Source organism: Manacus candei, unplaced genomic scaffold (genome assembly GCF_025592945.1).
Source record: "Manacus candei isolate 608988 ecotype Guabito, Panama unplaced genomic scaffold, ASM2559294v1 h1tg000076l, whole genome shotgun sequence".
Lineage (NCBI taxonomy): Eukaryota > Metazoa > Chordata > Aves > Passeriformes > Pipridae > Manacus > Manacus candei.
This window is the reverse complement of record NW_026138124.1, coordinates 4,184,202-4,203,442: the sequence shown is the minus strand read 5'-3', so window position 1 is coordinate 4,203,442 and position 19,241 is coordinate 4,184,202. Positions and strand designations below refer to the sequence as shown.

General features: G+C 45.6%; 1 protein-coding gene across 7 annotated transcripts in view; it reads left to right on the top strand.

Moving 5' to 3' along the window:
• SPNS3 (SPNS lysolipid transporter 3, sphingosine-1-phosphate (putative)) overlaps positions 1–17,995 on the top strand; it is a 33,652-nt gene extending 15,657 nt beyond the window's left edge. Inside the window, exons 10-13 of one of the 7 annotated variants that reach the window (XR_007908017.1) lie at positions 2,064–2,129; positions 16,344–16,554; positions 16,687–16,842; positions 17,848–17,995. Coding sequence is in view for 5 of the 7 variants with exons in the window: in XM_051809313.1 (XP_051665273.1) it covers positions 2,064–2,129; positions 7,638–7,736; positions 10,311–10,478 (333 nt within the window). In the remaining 2 variants the exon portion in view is untranslated. Of the gene's footprint in view, positions 1–2,063; positions 2,130–7,637; positions 7,915–10,310; positions 11,122–16,343; positions 17,541–17,847 lie in introns of those variants that run through there. The other 6 variants (XM_051809313.1, XR_007908018.1, XM_051809312.1 and 3 more) reach the window with 6 other exon arrangements.
• The last annotated feature ends 1,246 nt before the right edge of the window (positions 17,996–19,241 follow it).

The window sequence follows — 19,241 nt, the reverse complement described above, 5'->3', positions numbered from 1 at the left end:
AGAAAATCTAACAGAGTTCTGTCTCTAACATTAAGACAATCCTGTTTGAATTTATTACTCAGTGGAGTATGAGGCCTTAGCCACTGAATATCACATTTTCTTATCAAGGTTAGTTTTTCATTTATTTCCAGTCCTTTGATCTCCAGGTTGACAGCATAACTTATTTCCTAAAGGTGAATTCTACTTTTCTTGCACTGGCCATGACATGCTCTTGTTCTGAGGGCTTGTACAGACTAAATAACTTGGAAAAAGCATGAAGAGAAAGAAAAACTGGAAATTACACTTTAGAAGTGCTAAACATCACAAGATTCCTATAAGGGAGATAGATCAATCTCTCATTTGATGTATGAAGGCAGGGAGTCATCTATTCCATTGGTGATATCTAGGAACAGTTTGGAAGCCTTCAGAACCTTCTGCTCTAACTGTTGGATTTGCATCTTGTTATATTTAAAGTATCAGCCAGGATCTAAATAAATCTCTTTGCTCTTTATCTCCTTCCTATTTCCCTTTAACCTGCACTATCTCTTGCTGCCCATGGCACCACTGACAGAAGTTAGGTAAGTTCATACCACTATTGCTTGATGAATTTGGATCTTCCAACAGATCTACTTCAGAGAATTTTACTTTGAAATAAAGGGATGAATGGCTAATATTTTCTGGGGAGTGCAAGATTTCACAGCCAGTCCTTATTGCCAAGTGTCTTGGTAAAAAGCTGAGCTGTGTGATTTTGCTCCCCATGTTAACAACCACATTTTGTGTTTGCCCAGAGTTCTCTAATGTAGATGTTTCACTTGCTTTCCAGCTAAGGCTGGAGCAGTGATATTGCAACAGTCCTGAACTGGGGAACAACAGTTGCACTCTATCTCTTGTGAGGGCAAAGCCTGCCAAGGTTGTGTCAGTGGGCAGACTTGGACAGTGGGATACATAGATCCAAGACTAACACATATTCAAGGAGAATGTGAAATGACTGATATTTGTTACAACTCAAGGAAAAGCAACTATGTGTGAGGGAATGGATTCAGCTGCAAATTAGGAAACCTGTATAAAGTGTTGTGAAGAGAAAGATATCTGGATAATGGTCTATATTAAATATCTCAGTTCTTCAAAGAACTTTTTGTCCAAACTGGTTTGGAGAAGAAAACCAGAAAACTGGTTTGGTTCTGAGCAGAACAGACCAGAACCACAGAGGAGGCAGGAAGATGTGCAACAGGTCTGGTTCTCCTTAGGAGCACATCAGCCACCCCTCCAAAAACATCTGGGCATTTGTCACTGTGCCTTTCCTAGACCAGCTAAAACATCTTGACCAAGGCCTTACTGAGCAGGAGGCCTGTTGTAACCATGGATTTTATTTCCCAGGTGCCATCTGACTTTGTGGCCTGTGTCCTAAATAGCCTCTGCCTTCTAGCACTGCTCCACCTTGACAGTGTAGCTTTACTGCTCTCCTAAAGCCTCACTTAGCCTGGGCAGGCTGCTCCAATCTGTGTCCAGGGCTGGCTGAGAGAGTTAATATTCTCTGAGACCACAACTGTAAGAACTGTTGGGGGTCCTACCCCTTTTCCTGATGGCTGGGTCTCCATCTGTGATGGATTAGGGAATTCCCACAGGGCACCAAGGCTTCGAGGCTGCCTGTTCCTTGGAGTCCATTCCATTTTGGAAGTTCTCTCTCTGAAAGAGCCTTTAAGATTACTTGTATTAGCACAGAGGTGCTTCATTTGCAAAGGGACATCTTTGATAATTTTTCAAACCTGTGCTGAAAGTTTCTCTTCCCAGGGTCTTGCTTTCCTCTTCCTGGGTTCAGCAGTTCATCAGGAGGGTGGTGTGTGTTTCCTAGTTTGACTCTTCTGCTGAGGATTTGTGACACAAACCCCACACACCTTCTCTGGTTCCTTTCCCCACTTTTAAGATGAAATTAGTGTTTGTAAGCACAGAGAGAGATGTTCAATTTATAAATAAATGGGTGTGTAGGACAGTTCTCCCACAGGCAGTCAGTGAGCCTGCCTTCATCCTTACACCAAAGAAGGACCATGCACTGTGGACAGTCACTGCTTTCTTCTCTCCTGCAGATTTTTATTGCATTTGGAGAAGTGTTTTTATCTGTGAACTGGGCTGTTGTGACAGACATACTGCTGGTAAGTGCTCAGGCATCTACTTCCTTATTTCAAGTTTTTTCTCAACATAATGTTGTTCCTAAGGCTGCATCTTGGTGGCTTTCTGGGAAGAAATGAATGAACTCCTATCAACAATCCCCTTATTGGTATCCTGCCCACATTGGGGATGGAATCACTGCTGGGCAAGGATGCCACTGGCAATAGAGGTGTGGTGGTGCAGTCATCCAAGTTATTGTGAGCCTAGAAAGGAGATGTCCTGGCTTGGATGGAGCTCCTGCACATGGAACTCTCTAGTGCTGCCTGTCCCCAGAGCAGTTTGGGTTTCTGTACAGCTCTGTGTTGCTGGGTGTCTGCCAGAAAATGGTCTGCACCAGAAACAGGTCATTTTGTGTCTATAATCAGGTTTTCTATTTGTGCTCCAAAGGTTTAAAAACATGATCCAAATGAGGGAAAGTCAACAGTCTGTGAACTATGAACAAGTTGTTTTAATCCAGAATACAGTGCAGATGAATTCCAGCAAGTGCAATTCCTGAGTGGTGCTACAGTGCCAAAGGGCCAGGCCAGCAGTGATGGTCACGAGGATCTCAGGGATCCCAGGGCTGACACCACAAGCCCAAGGAAGGGCAGTACATGATTTCATTTGGATTCTGCCATCAGAATTTCCCTAGGAAGCAGTGATGTGAAAAGCACACATCTTGTGGCACTGTTAGTCTAGGTTTCAATGAGCAGCTTGTTTTTTTTATCATTTCAAAGGTTTTTAGTTAGTAATTTTTTAACACACTTGAGTTTTTACTCAAAGGAAAAATTTGGCAATCTTTCATTTATGCTGTAGCTCCACAGTAACTGATCAGTGTCTGTGTAAAACCTGGGACAGATGTTGTTATTAACACTGAATTAGAGAGATTATCACAGTCTTATCAAGTAGTTTATATGACTTTTTAATTAAATGCATAGTATGAACAAGTTGAATACTGTCAATTAGTCAAATAGGCAAGGAAATGATCTACCTTGTTCACTTCTAGTAATGAGACTGCAGAAAACTGATTTAAGTACCAGAGCCAGACTTAATTAAATGATTGACAGTTCTTCTGTTGCTCCCCATGGGCACAAGACAGAACATTTCAATTGACACAATCCTTTTCTACAAAGGGTGGAGTGCTGGGTCACACAAGAGACCCATCCTCGCCACTTTGGGACCCCTGTGCTGGTGGGTGTGACTGCAACCCAAACATTCCAAGCAGGAAGCTCCCTGAGAGACAGGGATTGAAGTGTGACTGAAGTGTGGTACAGGCAAAAGGCTGCTGCAGCTGGTACTGAAAGTGGGGAAATGGTGTGAAGCCACCAGGACAAGTGAGAGAAGGCACCAAGCCAAGGGCACAGCAGCACAGACACCTCTGACTGTTTCTTCCCAAACAAGAGTCCCGTGTTTCCTGTTTGATGTCAAAGTGTTTCATTCTGAGGGAGCTCAAACCTATTTGCAGGTTGCTGCTGCAAACCCTGCTGTCATAATAAATCTTTCATTTAAGAGCCACAGTGGATGCATTCATGTGTAGCACAACACAGCAGCAGTTCCCAAGAGTTTAGGACAGCAAAGGAACCTTGCAGGCTGTGCCTCCCCTGGAGCACAGGTGCTTATGAGCGTGTGAGGAACCCAAAGTTTCCACCAGGGAGTGATGGCACCATGGTCTGAGTTGCTCAGATACAACTTGCTTAGTATCTCTTCCACCTAACTAAACAGCTGAGCAGAGGTAAAAATATCTCTATTACAGTGTTCTGTGTGAAAGGATGTGACAGAATTGCCAAATGCTGAGCCCTGTGCAGTGACCAAAGGGCCCAGCTATGAAGCACCACAGAACTCTCCTTCCACTGCTGTGACCTTGCCTTGACATGAGCCTGTTTATCCACATATTTTATAGTTGAAGAGCCTTTCTTTACATTCTGATTGAGATGAAGGAAATCCTTACCTTTCATGAATCTCCAGCAAAGCCCTGCTGACACTGCCTGTGCATTATGTTCTCTTTCCTGGTGCTGCTCCCTCCGTGTCAGTTTTCTGCACTCTGGAATTTTCATTAAAGAATAAATAATGCAGTCAGCATTAGGGAGATGGCTGCCTGCTTAAAATCTCAGCCAGCAGCAAAAGGGTTTTGCTTCTTCTTTGACTCTCACAGAATGGTCAGAAACAATTATCCTATGAGAAAAGAGCTGGAGCCTTGCAGCAGAGAACAGGTGCAGAAAAACTATCACTGCTCCAAACTGACAACTTTTATTAGCTTCTGTTTCAGTTTATTTTGAAATCACTGGGGTTTTGTACCAGAACCAAGTATTATTACAATTACCATTCTTTTTACATCAGTAGAGGCACCACTGAGGGATTTTTTTTTAAGTTTCTCAATTTACTTTTCTCTGAACTTCTCCATCTGCATTTTAATTCTGTCCTCTGTCACTGTTAAAGAGGCAGGTGACACTGAGTGAGGTACTGGTGATGTATGATGAGGAAAGTGAGGCAGATGGTTACTGTCAGCTCATTCCTTCAATTCCTTCCTGAACCCAAACTGCACATCCTGGAAGGAGCTGGGCTTTGGTTCAGTTCCATCATTCCAGTCTCAGTTTACTCAGTTTGCTGCATCACATCCCAGCCTGCAGGAAGTCTGTGGGGAATGCCACTGCATATCCTGGATCCATTTAAATCCAGAAGAGAAGGAGATTCTTGTCTCCCACATGACCAACACCCCTCACTGCATTTACTTTAGAATATTTTGAGTTTAGGTACCAGCAACAAGTGGGGAGGTGACAAGTTTGGCTGAGCTCTGTGGTGGTGTGTCCCCCTGGGAGCAGACATTCAGGGGATTACCAGGAATGTGCTTTGGGTTGGATCTCTTGAATTCTAAATATTAATCATTTTATCAGAGAAATGATGGAATTGAGCTGAATTTGTGGGTATCTGCTCATTTAGTGGCAATTTTATCCAGGAGTTGGGTTTTGTCCTGCTGGAACCCCACAGGTTTGGTGTATTTCTGCTGTTGCAGTGACTGAAGGGTGCCACAGATAACAGCAGTAATTCCTCTTTTTGCCTTGTTTCCCATGTGAACTGGTAGGAGTTCTGACAATGTAGCTGGATTTGCTAATGCATGTTCTTATTTTGCCACGAAAATGACTTTTCTTTCTTCCCACATGGCACTACTAGCCAGACAATGTAGCTAGAAATTCATTTATCCTGCGACCTGTGGAGGTGAAGACAAAGGGAGATGCTGGCTGAATGATAAGGACTTCCTTGCTTTGTGGCTGTGCATCAGGATGCAGTGCATGGAGCCACCTCTGTCCTCCTGCTCAGTGTAAACACAGAAACCTCAGCTGGACAACTCCAGTGCTAATGTGCACGTGGAGAGGGGCTGGAGCTGCCCTGCTGCTTTACTGGGAGGCTGTACCTGGAGTGTCCCTTATGAAACATGTTTGTCCTCTGTGAGGTGACAGGACTCTGTCTTTTAGGGTTGTGGCAGCTAATAGCATAAGAGATGCTGGAGCTGGAAGCCTGTGTGGGCCTTTGGAAGGCAACCAACACATTCCTGCCTTTGGAAGTGCCCTGGGAGGTGCAGGAGTGCTCCCCAGCCTGTGTTCCATCTGCTCTTTCAGCTGACAGCTCTGTGACAGCGTGGGCAGGAGGGTCTGTGGAACCCCCAGCCACAGCACCACAGGCTTTGCAAACTGTACCTGTCTGGGCCTTCCCTGTCCAGGCCTCTGGGCTGGGATCTCCTGGGAGAGGGGGGGTGCAGGATGTCACCAGCATCACTGCCAGGGGGTGGGGCCCTGGGCAGTCCCTGTGGCTGGGCAGGAGGCTGTGGCTACTTCAGAGTCCCTCTGTGGGGGCATCTTTTGTTTCTTCTTTTCCCAGTGAATCCCACAGTGCCTGGAGCTCTTGGTTTCCATTGCGCAGAAGAACGTGAGTGACAGCACAGGCAGAGTTTGTATGACCCTCTAAACTATAGGAAACATGCCATCCTTCTATTTTTCTTGTTACAGCTTTATTCCACCTGTCTGTTGTAGTTAGAGATATGGGATATCAAAGAAATGTGGTAAGGAGGTGGTGCAGGGCACTGGGAGAGACAGAGCCCATTTAGCTTCTCTCGTGCTTGCAATGCCCACGATACAGTAAGTGCATAACAATGTCTGATTTGTATTTCTCAAACACAGCCTGTAAAAGAAATCTGAGTGTAGGACAGATGACATGATATCCTTGGAGAGCCAAGACCTAAAAGTCTCCAGTCCTGTACAGTCTGTCAGAGCCAGGTCTGTCTGAGCTTCCCAAGCTCAGAGTTTTCTACTGTAGTTCCTTTATCTCTCTCTGCACGAGAGCCTGTTCCCAAAATGCAGATGCTCATCTGGTACTCCAGGAGTGTTCCAAGAGAAAACAAAGCATGAGGAGACTGCACACCCTCAGTTAGGCCAGAGTGTGCCATGGCCTCAGTGAGGAGGAGCTGGGGGACTGTTCCTTCATCCCATGGATGGCCAATATATAGGTTATATACCTTGAGTTTGTCTCCTGATAAAACACCAATCACCCTGTTAATTTGTGTTTGAGACACACTTAGAGATGTTTAGATCACCTTCAAAACAAAAACAAGTTGTGGGATAGAGGACTGGGAGAATATTAAGCATTTTTTCTCTGCTATGAGCAAGTGGTTGGGAAACAAAGGTATGAAGGTTTGAAATTGCTTCTGTCTCATTCTGACTGTGAATGCATTTTGTGTAAATGCATTATTGAAAGAGACACAAATTATATGGAATCATGCTGTACTTCTTCAGGCACAGTTGATCTTCAGTAGCACAGGCACAAAGCCCTTATTACCCCCAAATTACTATATTTTATTTGACAAAATGGTTCTAATCTCTGTGATGCTTTGCTGTGTCCTGGATGTGCACAAGTCTCCAACTTGCTATTTAAACTGTGTGCACTCACAAGCAAAATCATTTGGAGGTGCTGATATCCAGTGATCTCAGGTGATACCCAGTTACAGGCAGTGCCATCACAGCACCACCAGCCACCTTCTGGTCTCACAGGTTGGGTCTCCTCCCTGTGTCTCCCTGTGGTCTGTGAGGTCCCAGCTGACACCCTGTACAGCCACAGCAGCTCCTTCGGGCTCCAGGTCCCCCAGAGTCCCCCCAGCACTCCAGACCAGGCCTGCTGACACAGGTCACAAGAGACTTTTCCACGGGCTGTCAGTGCTCAATATCCTTATCATTATGACTGCAAGGAATACTTGGCTGGAGGTTTCTGATAGTTGCATGGCCAAATGGATCTGTGTAGTAAGGGGAGTCCTGGTTCAGTTACTTTGTTGTCGTTCCCTCCCGTGTCTTCCTTCCCTGAATGTTTTTTTCCCTCAACAAAACATGCAATGTACTCTTTTGCCCAGAAGAACTTCTGTGTCTCCAAACTTGTAATATAAAATAGAAAAGTTCATGCCTCAATGTCTCTGGGATGTCCCAGAAGCAGCTGCCACTGCTGAGGCTCTCTCTGGTGCTGTTCTCTTGCAGTACGTGGTGACCCCGCGGCGCCAGTCCACGGCCATCGCCCTGCAGATCCTGCTGAGCCACCTGCTGGGGGATGCAGGCAGCCCATACCTCATCGGGGCTGTAAGTGAACTCCCTGCTTCTGGAGCCTTCCTCAGGGCAAAACTGCCACAAACTGAAACACAGAACTGTAGACACTACCTGGTCCAAAACTACAAATTACTTATATTGCTCATACTGGTTCTAGAACACAGACATTATTTTTTACCTGCATGAAACCCCTGGTCCTGTGACACTGCAGGTGGGTAGAATATAACCCTATATAGAATATAATCCTATCCATGCAGTGTGTAGAAATCTATTTTGATTTGAAATGTGAAAACTCACGTACTTTTGAAGGTACACGTTTTTGCAAACACAATGTCATGGGTATTGTACTTGGATTTAAGCACTTTCTGCTCTTGTGAGGAGTTTCATGGAAATTAATCAAATGCATTTAAAAGCCAAGACTCAAAATCTCAGAGTTATTGGTCTCTTGGAAATCAGAACAAAAGTGATGCAATTTTGTCATTAGATACTACTTGGCATTTAAAGCTCTGGTCTCAAAGCACCTTAACCTTGACTTTCATATTCCTTGAGACCTGATTTCTCTGCCCTGCCTACATTTACCTGATCTGAGGTGCTTCTGGACAAAGCATCCAAGTCCTGTTTTCTCTGTGCAGTTCATTAGTTCCAGTTACAGTGGATTGTACCTGTCAGTGTCATTTCCTTCCCTCATTCTTTGTGATTTAGGACACAGTAGCTCTGCACACACCAATCACCCACTTCGATTTTTCTGCTTTACTGGACATGGGAGAGAGAGTGAGTCCTTGTTGTTGCTTTAAAGTTTTCTTTGTATGGGAGTTTATTTAAAGTTCACCTCAGGACTCTCTGTTGGTGCTTTGTCCTCTGTTAACAGTGGCAGGGTTAGACAGGGCCAGGAATGCCCCAGTGAGCTGTTCCTGCAGGCACAGCTGCTCCATCCATACACGAGCTTCCCCTTGTCCTCAACTGGGTGAAAACCAGAGTTTCAGCTGTGTAATCTGTCTGGCAGAGAGGACACCCTCTCTCACTGAGGGATTCCTCCTGCTCAGCTTCTTTTTTTGGCAAATGAAGAGACCACTTTGCTCATTCCTGTGCCTTAGGAAAGTCCTGCCCTCCCACTAATCCAGCTGTTTGTGTGTGGGAACAGAACACCCAACACCCCTGTGTCAGGGACAATGGCTGACATGGGATGCAGCAACGGGAGGAACCCCAAAAGCTGAAATACCTCTTGTGCCTTCTCCTTTGACCAACTGTTTAAGCTTCCTGCCTGAAAGGTGAAGCTGTTTGTGCCTCTACCCCCCCACGTGTCCCCGTGCTGGCGGTGCTGTGTCACCCTGTGCAGGACCTGCAGACAGGCACCTCAAACAACAGCTCACCCACGAGTGTGAAGGCAAATAAAGCTTATCCAGATGAGCTTAACCTCAGGTAACCTTGCAACTTCATACAGAACAGAGAAACAAACCCAGGAATAAAAGTGCTCTGTGTCCAGGTGGGATGGTGTGCAATGAGCACCTCATTTCTTCTGGAATGCTTCTGTGAGCCCAAACACCAACACTGCCCGGGACTGCTGCTGGTTAAACACTGAATCTGCTTTCACATTCTGCTGTTGTTTTATAACCTGCTTCAGCCAACCCTTTAGCTTAAAATCTGGCTGAATAATCAGGGAATAGTCTTTTTCAGAGTCTGTTTTTCTTCCCTCTACGCTCCAGAAATTTTTCACTAAGCATCCTAACATTAAATGCATTAGGTTTGTATTGTGGCCATGATGCTTGCTGTAGTCTCTAGGTGCCCATTTAGAGTTTATCTTGCTCTTATCTGCCTAAAGTGTCATAAATAACCATATAAAACCCAGAAAAGGTTGAAGAGTCTCATATTTGTGCATTTCAAATCACACGGTGCATTCTAACTATTGAGAACAAATGTGGAAATAAAAATGACTGCTTTTAACATTTAGCTTTTTGTTTATGCTAAGAAGAGATCTCAAGTTCCTTGAGTGTTGAATCTTATTGAGTTTCTTGAAATCAGCTTTTCTTTCTGTCTGCAAAAATAAAATTCATGTGTATCATTCATAACCTTTACAACTTCATCCTCCCACCAGTGCAAAAAGCAGCTGCCTGGTATCTTCTCCCAGTTCCATGTCACTCCATGGCTTCTCAAATGCCTTTTGGCTCAAAAGCAGCCCCCACTCTTATCTGTAATTAATCTCCAGCTCTTCCCTTTCTAATGAGTGTTGCTGCTTGTGCCTGTATTGCTGCTAACCCCCTGTTTCTGTCCAGTCAAGGAGGTATAAAATTATTGAACAGCACCAAGAAATGCTAAAGGTCATTCCCAAATGCCTGTGCTGTGCTGGCTGTCTGGAGATGGGCTAGGAAATGGTAAAATGTATTTCCCACTCCAGTGAGTGAGGGCACTGAAGGGATGAAGAACATGAGATTCCTTGAGCAGAGGAAGCTGGAGAGCAGGGCAGTACAGGTGTGCTTGGCAAACCCAGGCAGCAGCCTCTCATCCTGGTGTGCCTGTCTGATCCTTCCCAGGGCCACACTGTGACCAGGCTGTTAAACCACGGGAGGAAGGGGTGTTATCCCAATTAATGCAGCCTTGTTCCCTCCCCAGATCTCCAACGCCCTGCAGGCCCGGGGTGCTCCATCCTTCCAGAGCAGCTTCCGGAGCATCCAGAGCAGCTTTGCCATCTGTGCCTTCGTGGGGGCCTTTGGAGGAGCCTTTTTCCTCCTGACATCTCTGTACATCGAGGGAGATCGGAGAGAAGCAGAAAGGCCCTGAGGTGTCTGTATGTCTGTATAACTTCTAGGCTCATAGCTGGTGGCTTTCCTGTGTGGACACCAGCCATGGTATGGGATCTGAACCACCAGTATCTGTGTTGTGGTAATGCCACGTTACTTTTGATAAAAAAGATAAAGGCAAAATCCCAGTAAAGTCTCAGATTAAATAAACCTCCCATGTCGAGCAAAACAGACCCCAGAGCTCACAAGGGCCAGGGAAGTGCTGGTAGTGACATCTGCAAAATGCTGCAGTGCCTGGAGGAAATAACATCCTTTACTGTAGTGCACCAGTGCAGACTGCAGGGAGCAGGAGGTTCTTCTTCTGCTCTGGTCTTTCTCAGCCCTGTAGAACTAGTCCTGGCTCTCTGTAGCACTTTTCCCTCTTCCCAGGGAAGTTCATGTTCAAAGTGTGAAAGACCTGAAGTAAACCTGTTGAATTGGACAGAACACATCCTCAGTCCCCTGGGTTCTTACAGCCTCCTTCTGCTCTGACTTGGTTTTCCAGGTACCAGCAAAGAACTGTCTCTCAGAGGAAGATGAACTCTGGGGCGAGATTTGCACAGAAGAAAAGACCATCCTCCCCTTTTTCCTTCCTTTTTGCTTAATGAGATACAGCTGGAGAAAAGGCCAAATCACAATTCCTCCATATGGCAGAAAATCCTGCACACTGACTTTTTTTGGATGCTTTTGACTGTGAGTCAAAAATTGCTACTGCATTGGCATATGGCAACCCTCTCCCATCTGCAGCCAGGCCCGAGGACTCCGTGGGGCTGGGGAGCTCCAGGAGGTGTTTTATGGAGCTGTCACTGGCACCACTGCTGACCCCAACAAGGCAGGAGCTTTGGAGGCACAATGTCTCCTGGAGATTAGGGAGGGAGGCCTATGAGTTCTCAGCAGGATGAGATTTGTCTGTAGAATTTGCAAAATATAGACAGTACAAAGTCAGTGTCAGGTTCAAGAGGAGGGGGTCGTGATCATTTTATGTGTAATGTGTTAATGATCTCTTCCTAATCCTTTGAGGCTCTTCAGCATATCCTCAGGCCTTGGCTAAGTATCTCCTCTCAGGAGGGAACAGAAGCTGAAAAACCACTTAAATAGAACTGTCTATTTGAGCTCCTGTCTCTCAAGTGCAGAGGATTTGAGATATAGTATCTGCTGTCTCAATATCATGCCAGATACATGATCAGTGGGGCCAACTTTCATTGTTTGTCACAATGTAGTTTCCAGCAGCACCTTAAAGCCAAAGCCTGAGGAAGATATTGGCAAGTGAATTGCAAAGTGTTATGAATCTTGCCTGATTCTCCCAGGAAATCATAAGGATCATAAAGCACAACATTCCTGTAATGGCTGTGAATGTCTAATGTCACTATAAATACCATAATTCAGCAACTGCAGGTTTTTGTTTCTCCTTCTGTCTACCTCATTTTTAAAAAATCTGTTCTGAAATCTGACTTAGGTAGTGAAGGGTGACCATTGTGGGAAATAACAGAGAAGCTTTTTGTGAAACCCAGTAAGAGTGTGATAATTGTCTCTAAAATAAAAGTTGGTGTTCTGAAAGACTGAGCAACTTTTTCTGGTTGTGAAAGCCAGCCATGGTCATTACACCACTGACCTTTTGGAAATTTGTCCCACAAGGGATTTTTGCTCTTGGATGTGAAAGCAACAGCTTGTAGAGGTCTAAGAGCTTCAGGCATGGCAGGATTGCAGCAGCTCCACAGTGCTTCCCTATTGCTGTGCTCAGGATTTGCCCTGGAAACAGATGAACTATTTATCACTTTTGTTAAGTCAGCATTAAATTCTTCTAATAAAAAATTAACCAGGAGCTGTATCTGCCCACTGTGCAGGCACGGATTTGACATATGAGCAAGAGATGCCAAATGCTGTTCTGGAAATGGTACACGGAGTCTGGGACAAACTCCTTCCTACTCCTACTCTCCTCTCCTCCCTGAAAGCCTAGAAATGAGCAGGATCACTCTAACTAGTTCAATTCCATCTTTTCAAATGCCTCTCTCTTTTCTTTGTAATTTAAGGGCATTTGGCAATTTTTTGTTATTTTTTTGCTGAATTTTAGCAGGACTAACACCCACTCGGGTTCTGGCCCTCTGTCTTAAAGTTGGAACCTCACTAGGATTTGTAAAAGAGGAGAATTTCATAACGTTTTCTGCATGTCTTGAATTTGCTTCTTAGCAGGTGGCACCAAATTCTGCACTGAGGGGTGAACTTAGTGCTGGAGGAGGCTGTGGTGAACTGCAGCTATTTCAAACATCACACTCCTTTCATGCCACCAAAAAACTTGGATTAGGGAAAGCCACAGAGTCCTGGTACATGGACAGTGAAGGAACTGAAGTTCTCTTAAGGCATCAGCTGAAATACCTGTTGTTTTCTATGTTTCCAACTAAGTACAAGTAAGAGAAAAACAGAGGGATTAAAAAAGTTATTAAATTTGCTGCTTTGTCTACATTGGAAAGAGCTGCTGCTGGAAGCTGCTGGTTATGGAGATGGTTTGTTCTGCAGCATTCCTGCTGCCTGGAATCTGTGTCCCTTGCAGCAACTGAATGATAATGTGTATTTTCTGTAACTGTTTGTATATTCTCCTCCTGCCTTTAACATTTCTTCTTTGCTCTTTCCCACCAAAACAGTGGGAAAGAGGCACTTTGGAACAGCTCCAAATGGTGGGATTTTATAATTCCATTCAGGTAACCATTTTGATCTTTTCCTCCCCTTCTTCCCTCATTCCCAAAGCAGAGACAGATGACCTTCAGTACTGTTTATGTGGATATTTTTTAAACAAGTTTTAGAGCTCTGCTTTGCATAAAAATGGCCTTCAGAGTTGTGATTATTTGGAGCTTCTTCCAAATGGGTGCAGGACACACCTAAGACACAACAGTGCCCTGCTGTGTCCCCAATTCTCCAGGGGTTCCTCCCACCACTGATGTGCTGTGACATTGCTCTCAGCACAGTTTTAATTGTCAAAGACATTCCACATCACCTTTTCTCTCCTTCCCAAACCAGCAGTCCCGTGCACTGCTCTGGGATGGGATTTCCCAGCTCCTCAGGATCTCCCTGTGCCAGGGCTGAAGGTGGCAGAGCTCCCAGGTGACACATTTACAGCTCCTGGGTGGGTGCCCTCTCCTAAGAACACCTTGTGTTTTGCTCCTCTTTGCCCTTGTTACTTGTCTTTTGCAAACTAAAAAACCCAAAAGTCCTCCCCTATCCCAAAACTTTCAGGGCAAAAGTTTTCTTCAGAGATCCTTCTGCTGGTTTGCAAACACTGTTCACTCCTCAGGCCTCCTCTGAGCACTGGGTTCTCCCACCCTGCCCATGAAGGTACCTGGGACCAGGGAGCACTTCCCTCATCCCTTGGAATAGGCACAAACCCCATGGAAGAACATCTGTGGGGTCCTGCCAAGTCCTGCTGCCATTCAAGTAGCTGGAACTGGCTGTGTTCCATTACAGGAGAGCCACTGGGTTCATCTCAGTTCTATAATTATCCTCATTGTAATCCAATAAAGCCTTGGAAAGGTTCTTAGAAGGCTTTTTGTTTATAAGGGAAGCAAAGATTGATATGAGGAGACTCTTGAGTCTGATGCTGGTGAAGGTGATCTAAGTTGTGGGAATCTCACTTTGTGTAATTTAATGTTTCAGAACAGTTTTGTTATCAGTATGTAAATTACCCACATACCCTGGGATAATCAGATGGCTGGAATTCAGGACAGTATTGTAAGGGTTGTCAAATCCCATTGCAGGAAAGTCCTTTGGAAATGCCCTGTTCAAAGTGCCCAGGTTTGGACTGTGACTCCATCCCAGCCAAGGGGGCTGGAACAGGGCTTGGGAAACACACTCTGTGTCCCTAAAACCAGGATTCTGTGCCATGAAAAACCTGACCTGTCCAGGACTCAGCTCACACTGTGGCACTAAGGTCTGACTTTATCTGCTCATACCCTCTGGTGTTAATATTCCTACAGTTAATATTTCTCTGTATTACTGTGAAATGCTTTTAAATGGAATCAAAAGGTAAATTCATGCAGTCATGTACACAGGTATGATTTGCTTTTCAGTACTGAATGTGTTGGGCAGGAGGCTTGAAACTGATGTAAAAGGATGGGAATCATTTTTGAAAGTACTGACTCCAAGCCACTTATTTAATTCCACCTCAAGTACCCTAGGAAGTGGCCTGACTTCTCCCTTCCTTCACTCCTTTTTTCCCAAGAGCCTTGCATCCCTCTGTTCCTGACAAAGGCAGGCTGAGCAGCTGTGTGTTCAACACTCAAGGAAATTAGGCCATTTACTTAAAGATTTAATTATGGGTTTAGAAGCCCAATCTTGGGCACCTAATTTGGAAATCTTGGTTGTAGGGATTTTTTTTCAGGAATATTTCTATCCAGCTCCACGAAAACATCACTTTAAGGAATGCAGGCCTGTGAGCAGAGCTTAAGCTTCGGTGTGGGAGGCAGTGCAACTGTTCTGCACAGCTTTTTATCTTTGCAGGTTGCATTTTCAGTGCCTGAACTTGTTTTTTGTGTATATGGACACCTTGCACGGAGATGTCACTGGGAGGGGGGTGGCAAAGGTGGGAGCAGGCAGGGCTGAGAGGGAGGACATGGAGTGAAAAAGGACACCTGAGTTCTTGCTGAGAATATTTCCACAGTAAAACCAGTGAAAAGAAGTTTCTTTAACCCGTTTAGAGATAAATGTGGATTCATCGAGTAGCAAAATAAAATGTGGATCACATAAAACGTGAGAAACATCTGCCCTCCGATGAGGCTGCAGAGGTGCAAGGAAAGGACCCAAATTCCTCCTCCTCGTCCTCTTCCTCCTCCTTGCCTTTGGACTTTATTTCCAAAGGCCCTGGAAAGCCAGAGTTAAGACTCCCTTGTCCTGAGGCAGGATGTGTCCGAGGGGCAGTGACACCCCCTCCAGCCGGTGCTGTGTGTGTCAGACACGCTGGGGGCAGTGCAGGCTGTCAGGGACACGCGGAGCTGTTTGTATTTGCTGCCCAGGCAGCCTTTGCTCCGTCCCGTTCTCCACCAGCCGAGGGCTGTGACAAGGGATAACAAGGGATGATGTTATTCTGTGTCTCCAGGCTCCTTTCCACTGGGACCTGCCTCTCCCGGTGTCAGCCGAGGACAGGACACGGTGTGACAGCACAGCCAGCACAGGTCCCTCAGCGGGCTCTGCAATGTGGCTTTGCTGCTCCTCCTTTCGGCCCTCGTGGCTACAGGGAATGTGTTCCAGCAGCCGGGAATGCCGAGAGCCCAAGGGAAGCTGTCGCTGTCCCTGCCAGGGATTGGCCTCCCAGCACAGGAGGCTGGACAGGGCTGGGCACTCCAGGGACTCACTCCAACAGGGAGCTGGGAGTGCAGGGACATGGGAAGGAACAGGAGGAGCAGTGGGGAATGAGGAATGACATCCAACATCCCATTCAGCAATGGTGACATCAGGATTTTAAAGAAATGTCCAAATATATTGGTTCCTTGAAGGGATTTGTTTCAATCTGTGTTAAAATAGGAGTTTATATGTGCATTTGCCCCTCTAGCCCACTGCTTTAATAGGATTACCTTTAGCATCACCCCGTGGGCTCTTCCACTCCTCGTTCCACGTCTGCTGTGTCTCACCAGATCCAATCAGGTGTTTTTTCATTGCTCAACAGCACAGAGGAAATGAATTTTTCTGGTGAGGGGAAAGCACAGTGAATAGCTTGATTCCCCTCCCCAATACCATCTGCAATCACTTTTGTGCTGCAAATGAAGGCAATGTTTTCCTGGGTCAGAGGTGCCTGATTATTCATAGCACTTTCATTTCCAGCAGCAGAGTCATCCCATCCCTGCCAATCATCATCCTGGTTTGTGTTTGGTTTCTTTTACAGTGCTCTGGGCTTTGCAAGTCTAGCTGCTCTCCAAACTCCTCCTGTTCTTTGTCGCTTGTCCTGGGCTGGTGCCAGCAGTTCTCAGCTTCTGAAGAGACCAACAAGGGCACTTTGGCACCAGTATTGCAGTTTTCTCCCATCTTATGAGATCCTGTCTGTTTAAAAGAGAATGAAATGGGAAGGAGGGAAGAGTGTAACACTCAGTTCACTTGTAAGTAGCCAAAAACCCCCCAACTGAGTAGTATAGTATTTACCAAGATGGATCAGTGTCTTGGTTTTCATGGCATGTCAGTGCTGACTTTCCTCCAGATTTCTTCAGTTTGTCTTTTTTCATCCTGTCAAGGTTGTTCTGAAAGGCTTTGAGGTCACAGCCACCAGAGCAGGGATGTGGTCAGCGAGGGGCCCCCAGACAGGACCATCTCTGAGATGAGACCTTCACAGACACCAAAGGAAAGCTTTCAGATATTCAGTTCTTGCAGCCTAAACCAGCACAAAACAGGTCAGTGTTCTCAGGAGGTCTCCCCCTCTGCATGTTGGACTGGCAGGAATTTGACATGCTCCCTGCCATAACCTGGGAGTGGGAAATGGCACAGGGAGCTGGGACTCTCACAAGAAGAAAGCTGAAGATGGGAAAAACAAAGGAAAGGTGTTTGGATTAGAGGCAGTTCAGAGATCCACAGAAAGGAGAAAAGGGATTGGCAAATCTCTGAGTAGAAGATGTGCTCTAGTGAGGTGGGCAGCTCTTGGCTTCCACACAGCAATGCCAGGACAAAGGGTTGATGGCTTCTGTCTCTGGAGTGTGGGATCTCTGTGACTGGAGATGAGGAGGTTTCACCAATTCCTGCTGACTAGGTCCTGTGTCATGAGGGATGTGGAAGGGCTCTCTCTGCAGCATGGCATGTACATTTAACTGTTAGAAAAATGAATTTTTGGTAGGTAAGAGGAATCTGCTTTCAGCCTCCCCTTGGAAGGCTTTAGAGCCAGTGAAGTATTCCCTGAACCAGCACATTTTACTGGAGCTGTGTCCAATGGTGGGGATGGGAGCTTGTGCTGGTGTACAGCAAAGAGCTCAGGAAGCATCTGACACAGGAGCAAGGAGTGGAAAAGTGGGAGAAAGTGAACATGTGCTAAACCAGAGTGTCTGAAACTAATGGGATGTAAAACAATTCAGGCTAATGAAGCTTTTCATGAAATAAATCTCTGCTAAACTCCACCTGGAATCCTGCACTCTTCCTTAGATCAAAGCACTTTGGTGCCTACAGGTAACAGTGAGGAGTGTTAAAATTGCTGCCCAAACATTGCTTTACTTCACACCTTGTGATAGCCACGGGCTGTGTTTGTCTCTAACAAGCCTGACATGGGGTAGTAAGTTTGGAGACAATTTAAGTGTGTTTATAAAAGAAGGACAGTGTTTAATAAGTGCCTGTTACTGGCTGCATTATAGTTTTATGGGTATGTAAAACATTGCAGACTGATGTTTCACATATACACACCCAAAATACAGGGCTAAGGAGGGACCTGAGCCAGTGGCACAGCTGTGAGACACATCTGTACCTGCTGCACCCACAGGACACCTCCCTATGTACCAGCAGCACTGAGGGAACTGCACACAAACATTTCCAGAGGTGGGCAACAAGAAAAAAATCCCTGAGATGAACAACAGGTACTTTAAAGATCCTTAGGGGAAGGGTTTTATTCTAAAATCAGGCAGTAGCTTTAAACCCTGTACAGTTTCTTGTATTTTTTCCTGAACTAACCCTGGCTGGTCTCTGATGGAGGCAAGATACTTGTTTTTCTCTATCTGATAAAATCACTCCTGCATCTCCCCTGACTGAAAATGCTGCCAACATTTCACTGAAAGCAGGATTTTCTGTTAATACCTGCAGAATCTGCTGATACACAGCAATGATGTAGAGTTTGAGACCAACACTGACTTGTTTTATATTGTCATGGTCTGGTCAGACAAGGTGCAAGTTCTTTTAAATGACCCTAACATATGAGGAGAACATGGATTTAACCACTGGAAAACCCACTGTACAATCCTCAGGAGCTACCTAAAGACATGGTGAGCCTTTCAGGATATTCTGTCTCTTCAGCTGAGATTGGTACACTTTTGGGCAGCATTCCTACAGGATAGATGTGCTGGAAAATCTGGTCACATTAATTGGGAGCTGCTGGAGGAGGGAATTGAGTCTTGACTGTTGCTTCCAAACAGTTGGAGCTGGAGGGAATCAAACTCTTATTTGAGTTCTTGGTGGTGCTCAGACAGGCCATCTGTCCCTCTGTGACAGCAGCAGGGACACAGGGAAGGGTCAGGCACAGCTCCTGCTTCTGAAAATCTCAGCTGGTGAAAATCAGCCTTAGAAGTATTTTTGTAGAGGTTCAGTGGGAAGAAGCCCATTTTCTGAACACTGTAAAGGACATGTGTTGATTAATTTTAAAATACATATAGTGACCTGAAGGAGAAAGGGAATTACTTCAGTGGGAAGATGGAACAGGAATGAAGACTGATTTCCATATGAAGACTGATTTCCATAGGTGCTGGAGTGTGTCTCAGCCTGGCAGGAATAAAGAACCATTATCCCTGCAGGGAGACTGCCCAGGCCCAGGGTCACTCAACACCCTGCTTTAAAAAATGAAGAGTCTGGTTCTGCTCTGAGGTGGAAAGGCTTGGACTGATAGAGGCAAAGGGCAAATAAATCTTCCTGCTTTTAGACCCCTGACCTGCTGCAAGGGAGTGAAAGAGCTGCACACTCCCAGCAAGCCAAGGGGTGGTACTTTAACGTGGCTGTGTGAGTCTGTCTGCCTGTCTGACTCTTTCCAGGGTCAGAATTCCTCACCTGTGTGGCAAAATCCTGGTTTAGAACTGCTGGAGTGGGAACCCTGGGTTCTCTGTGT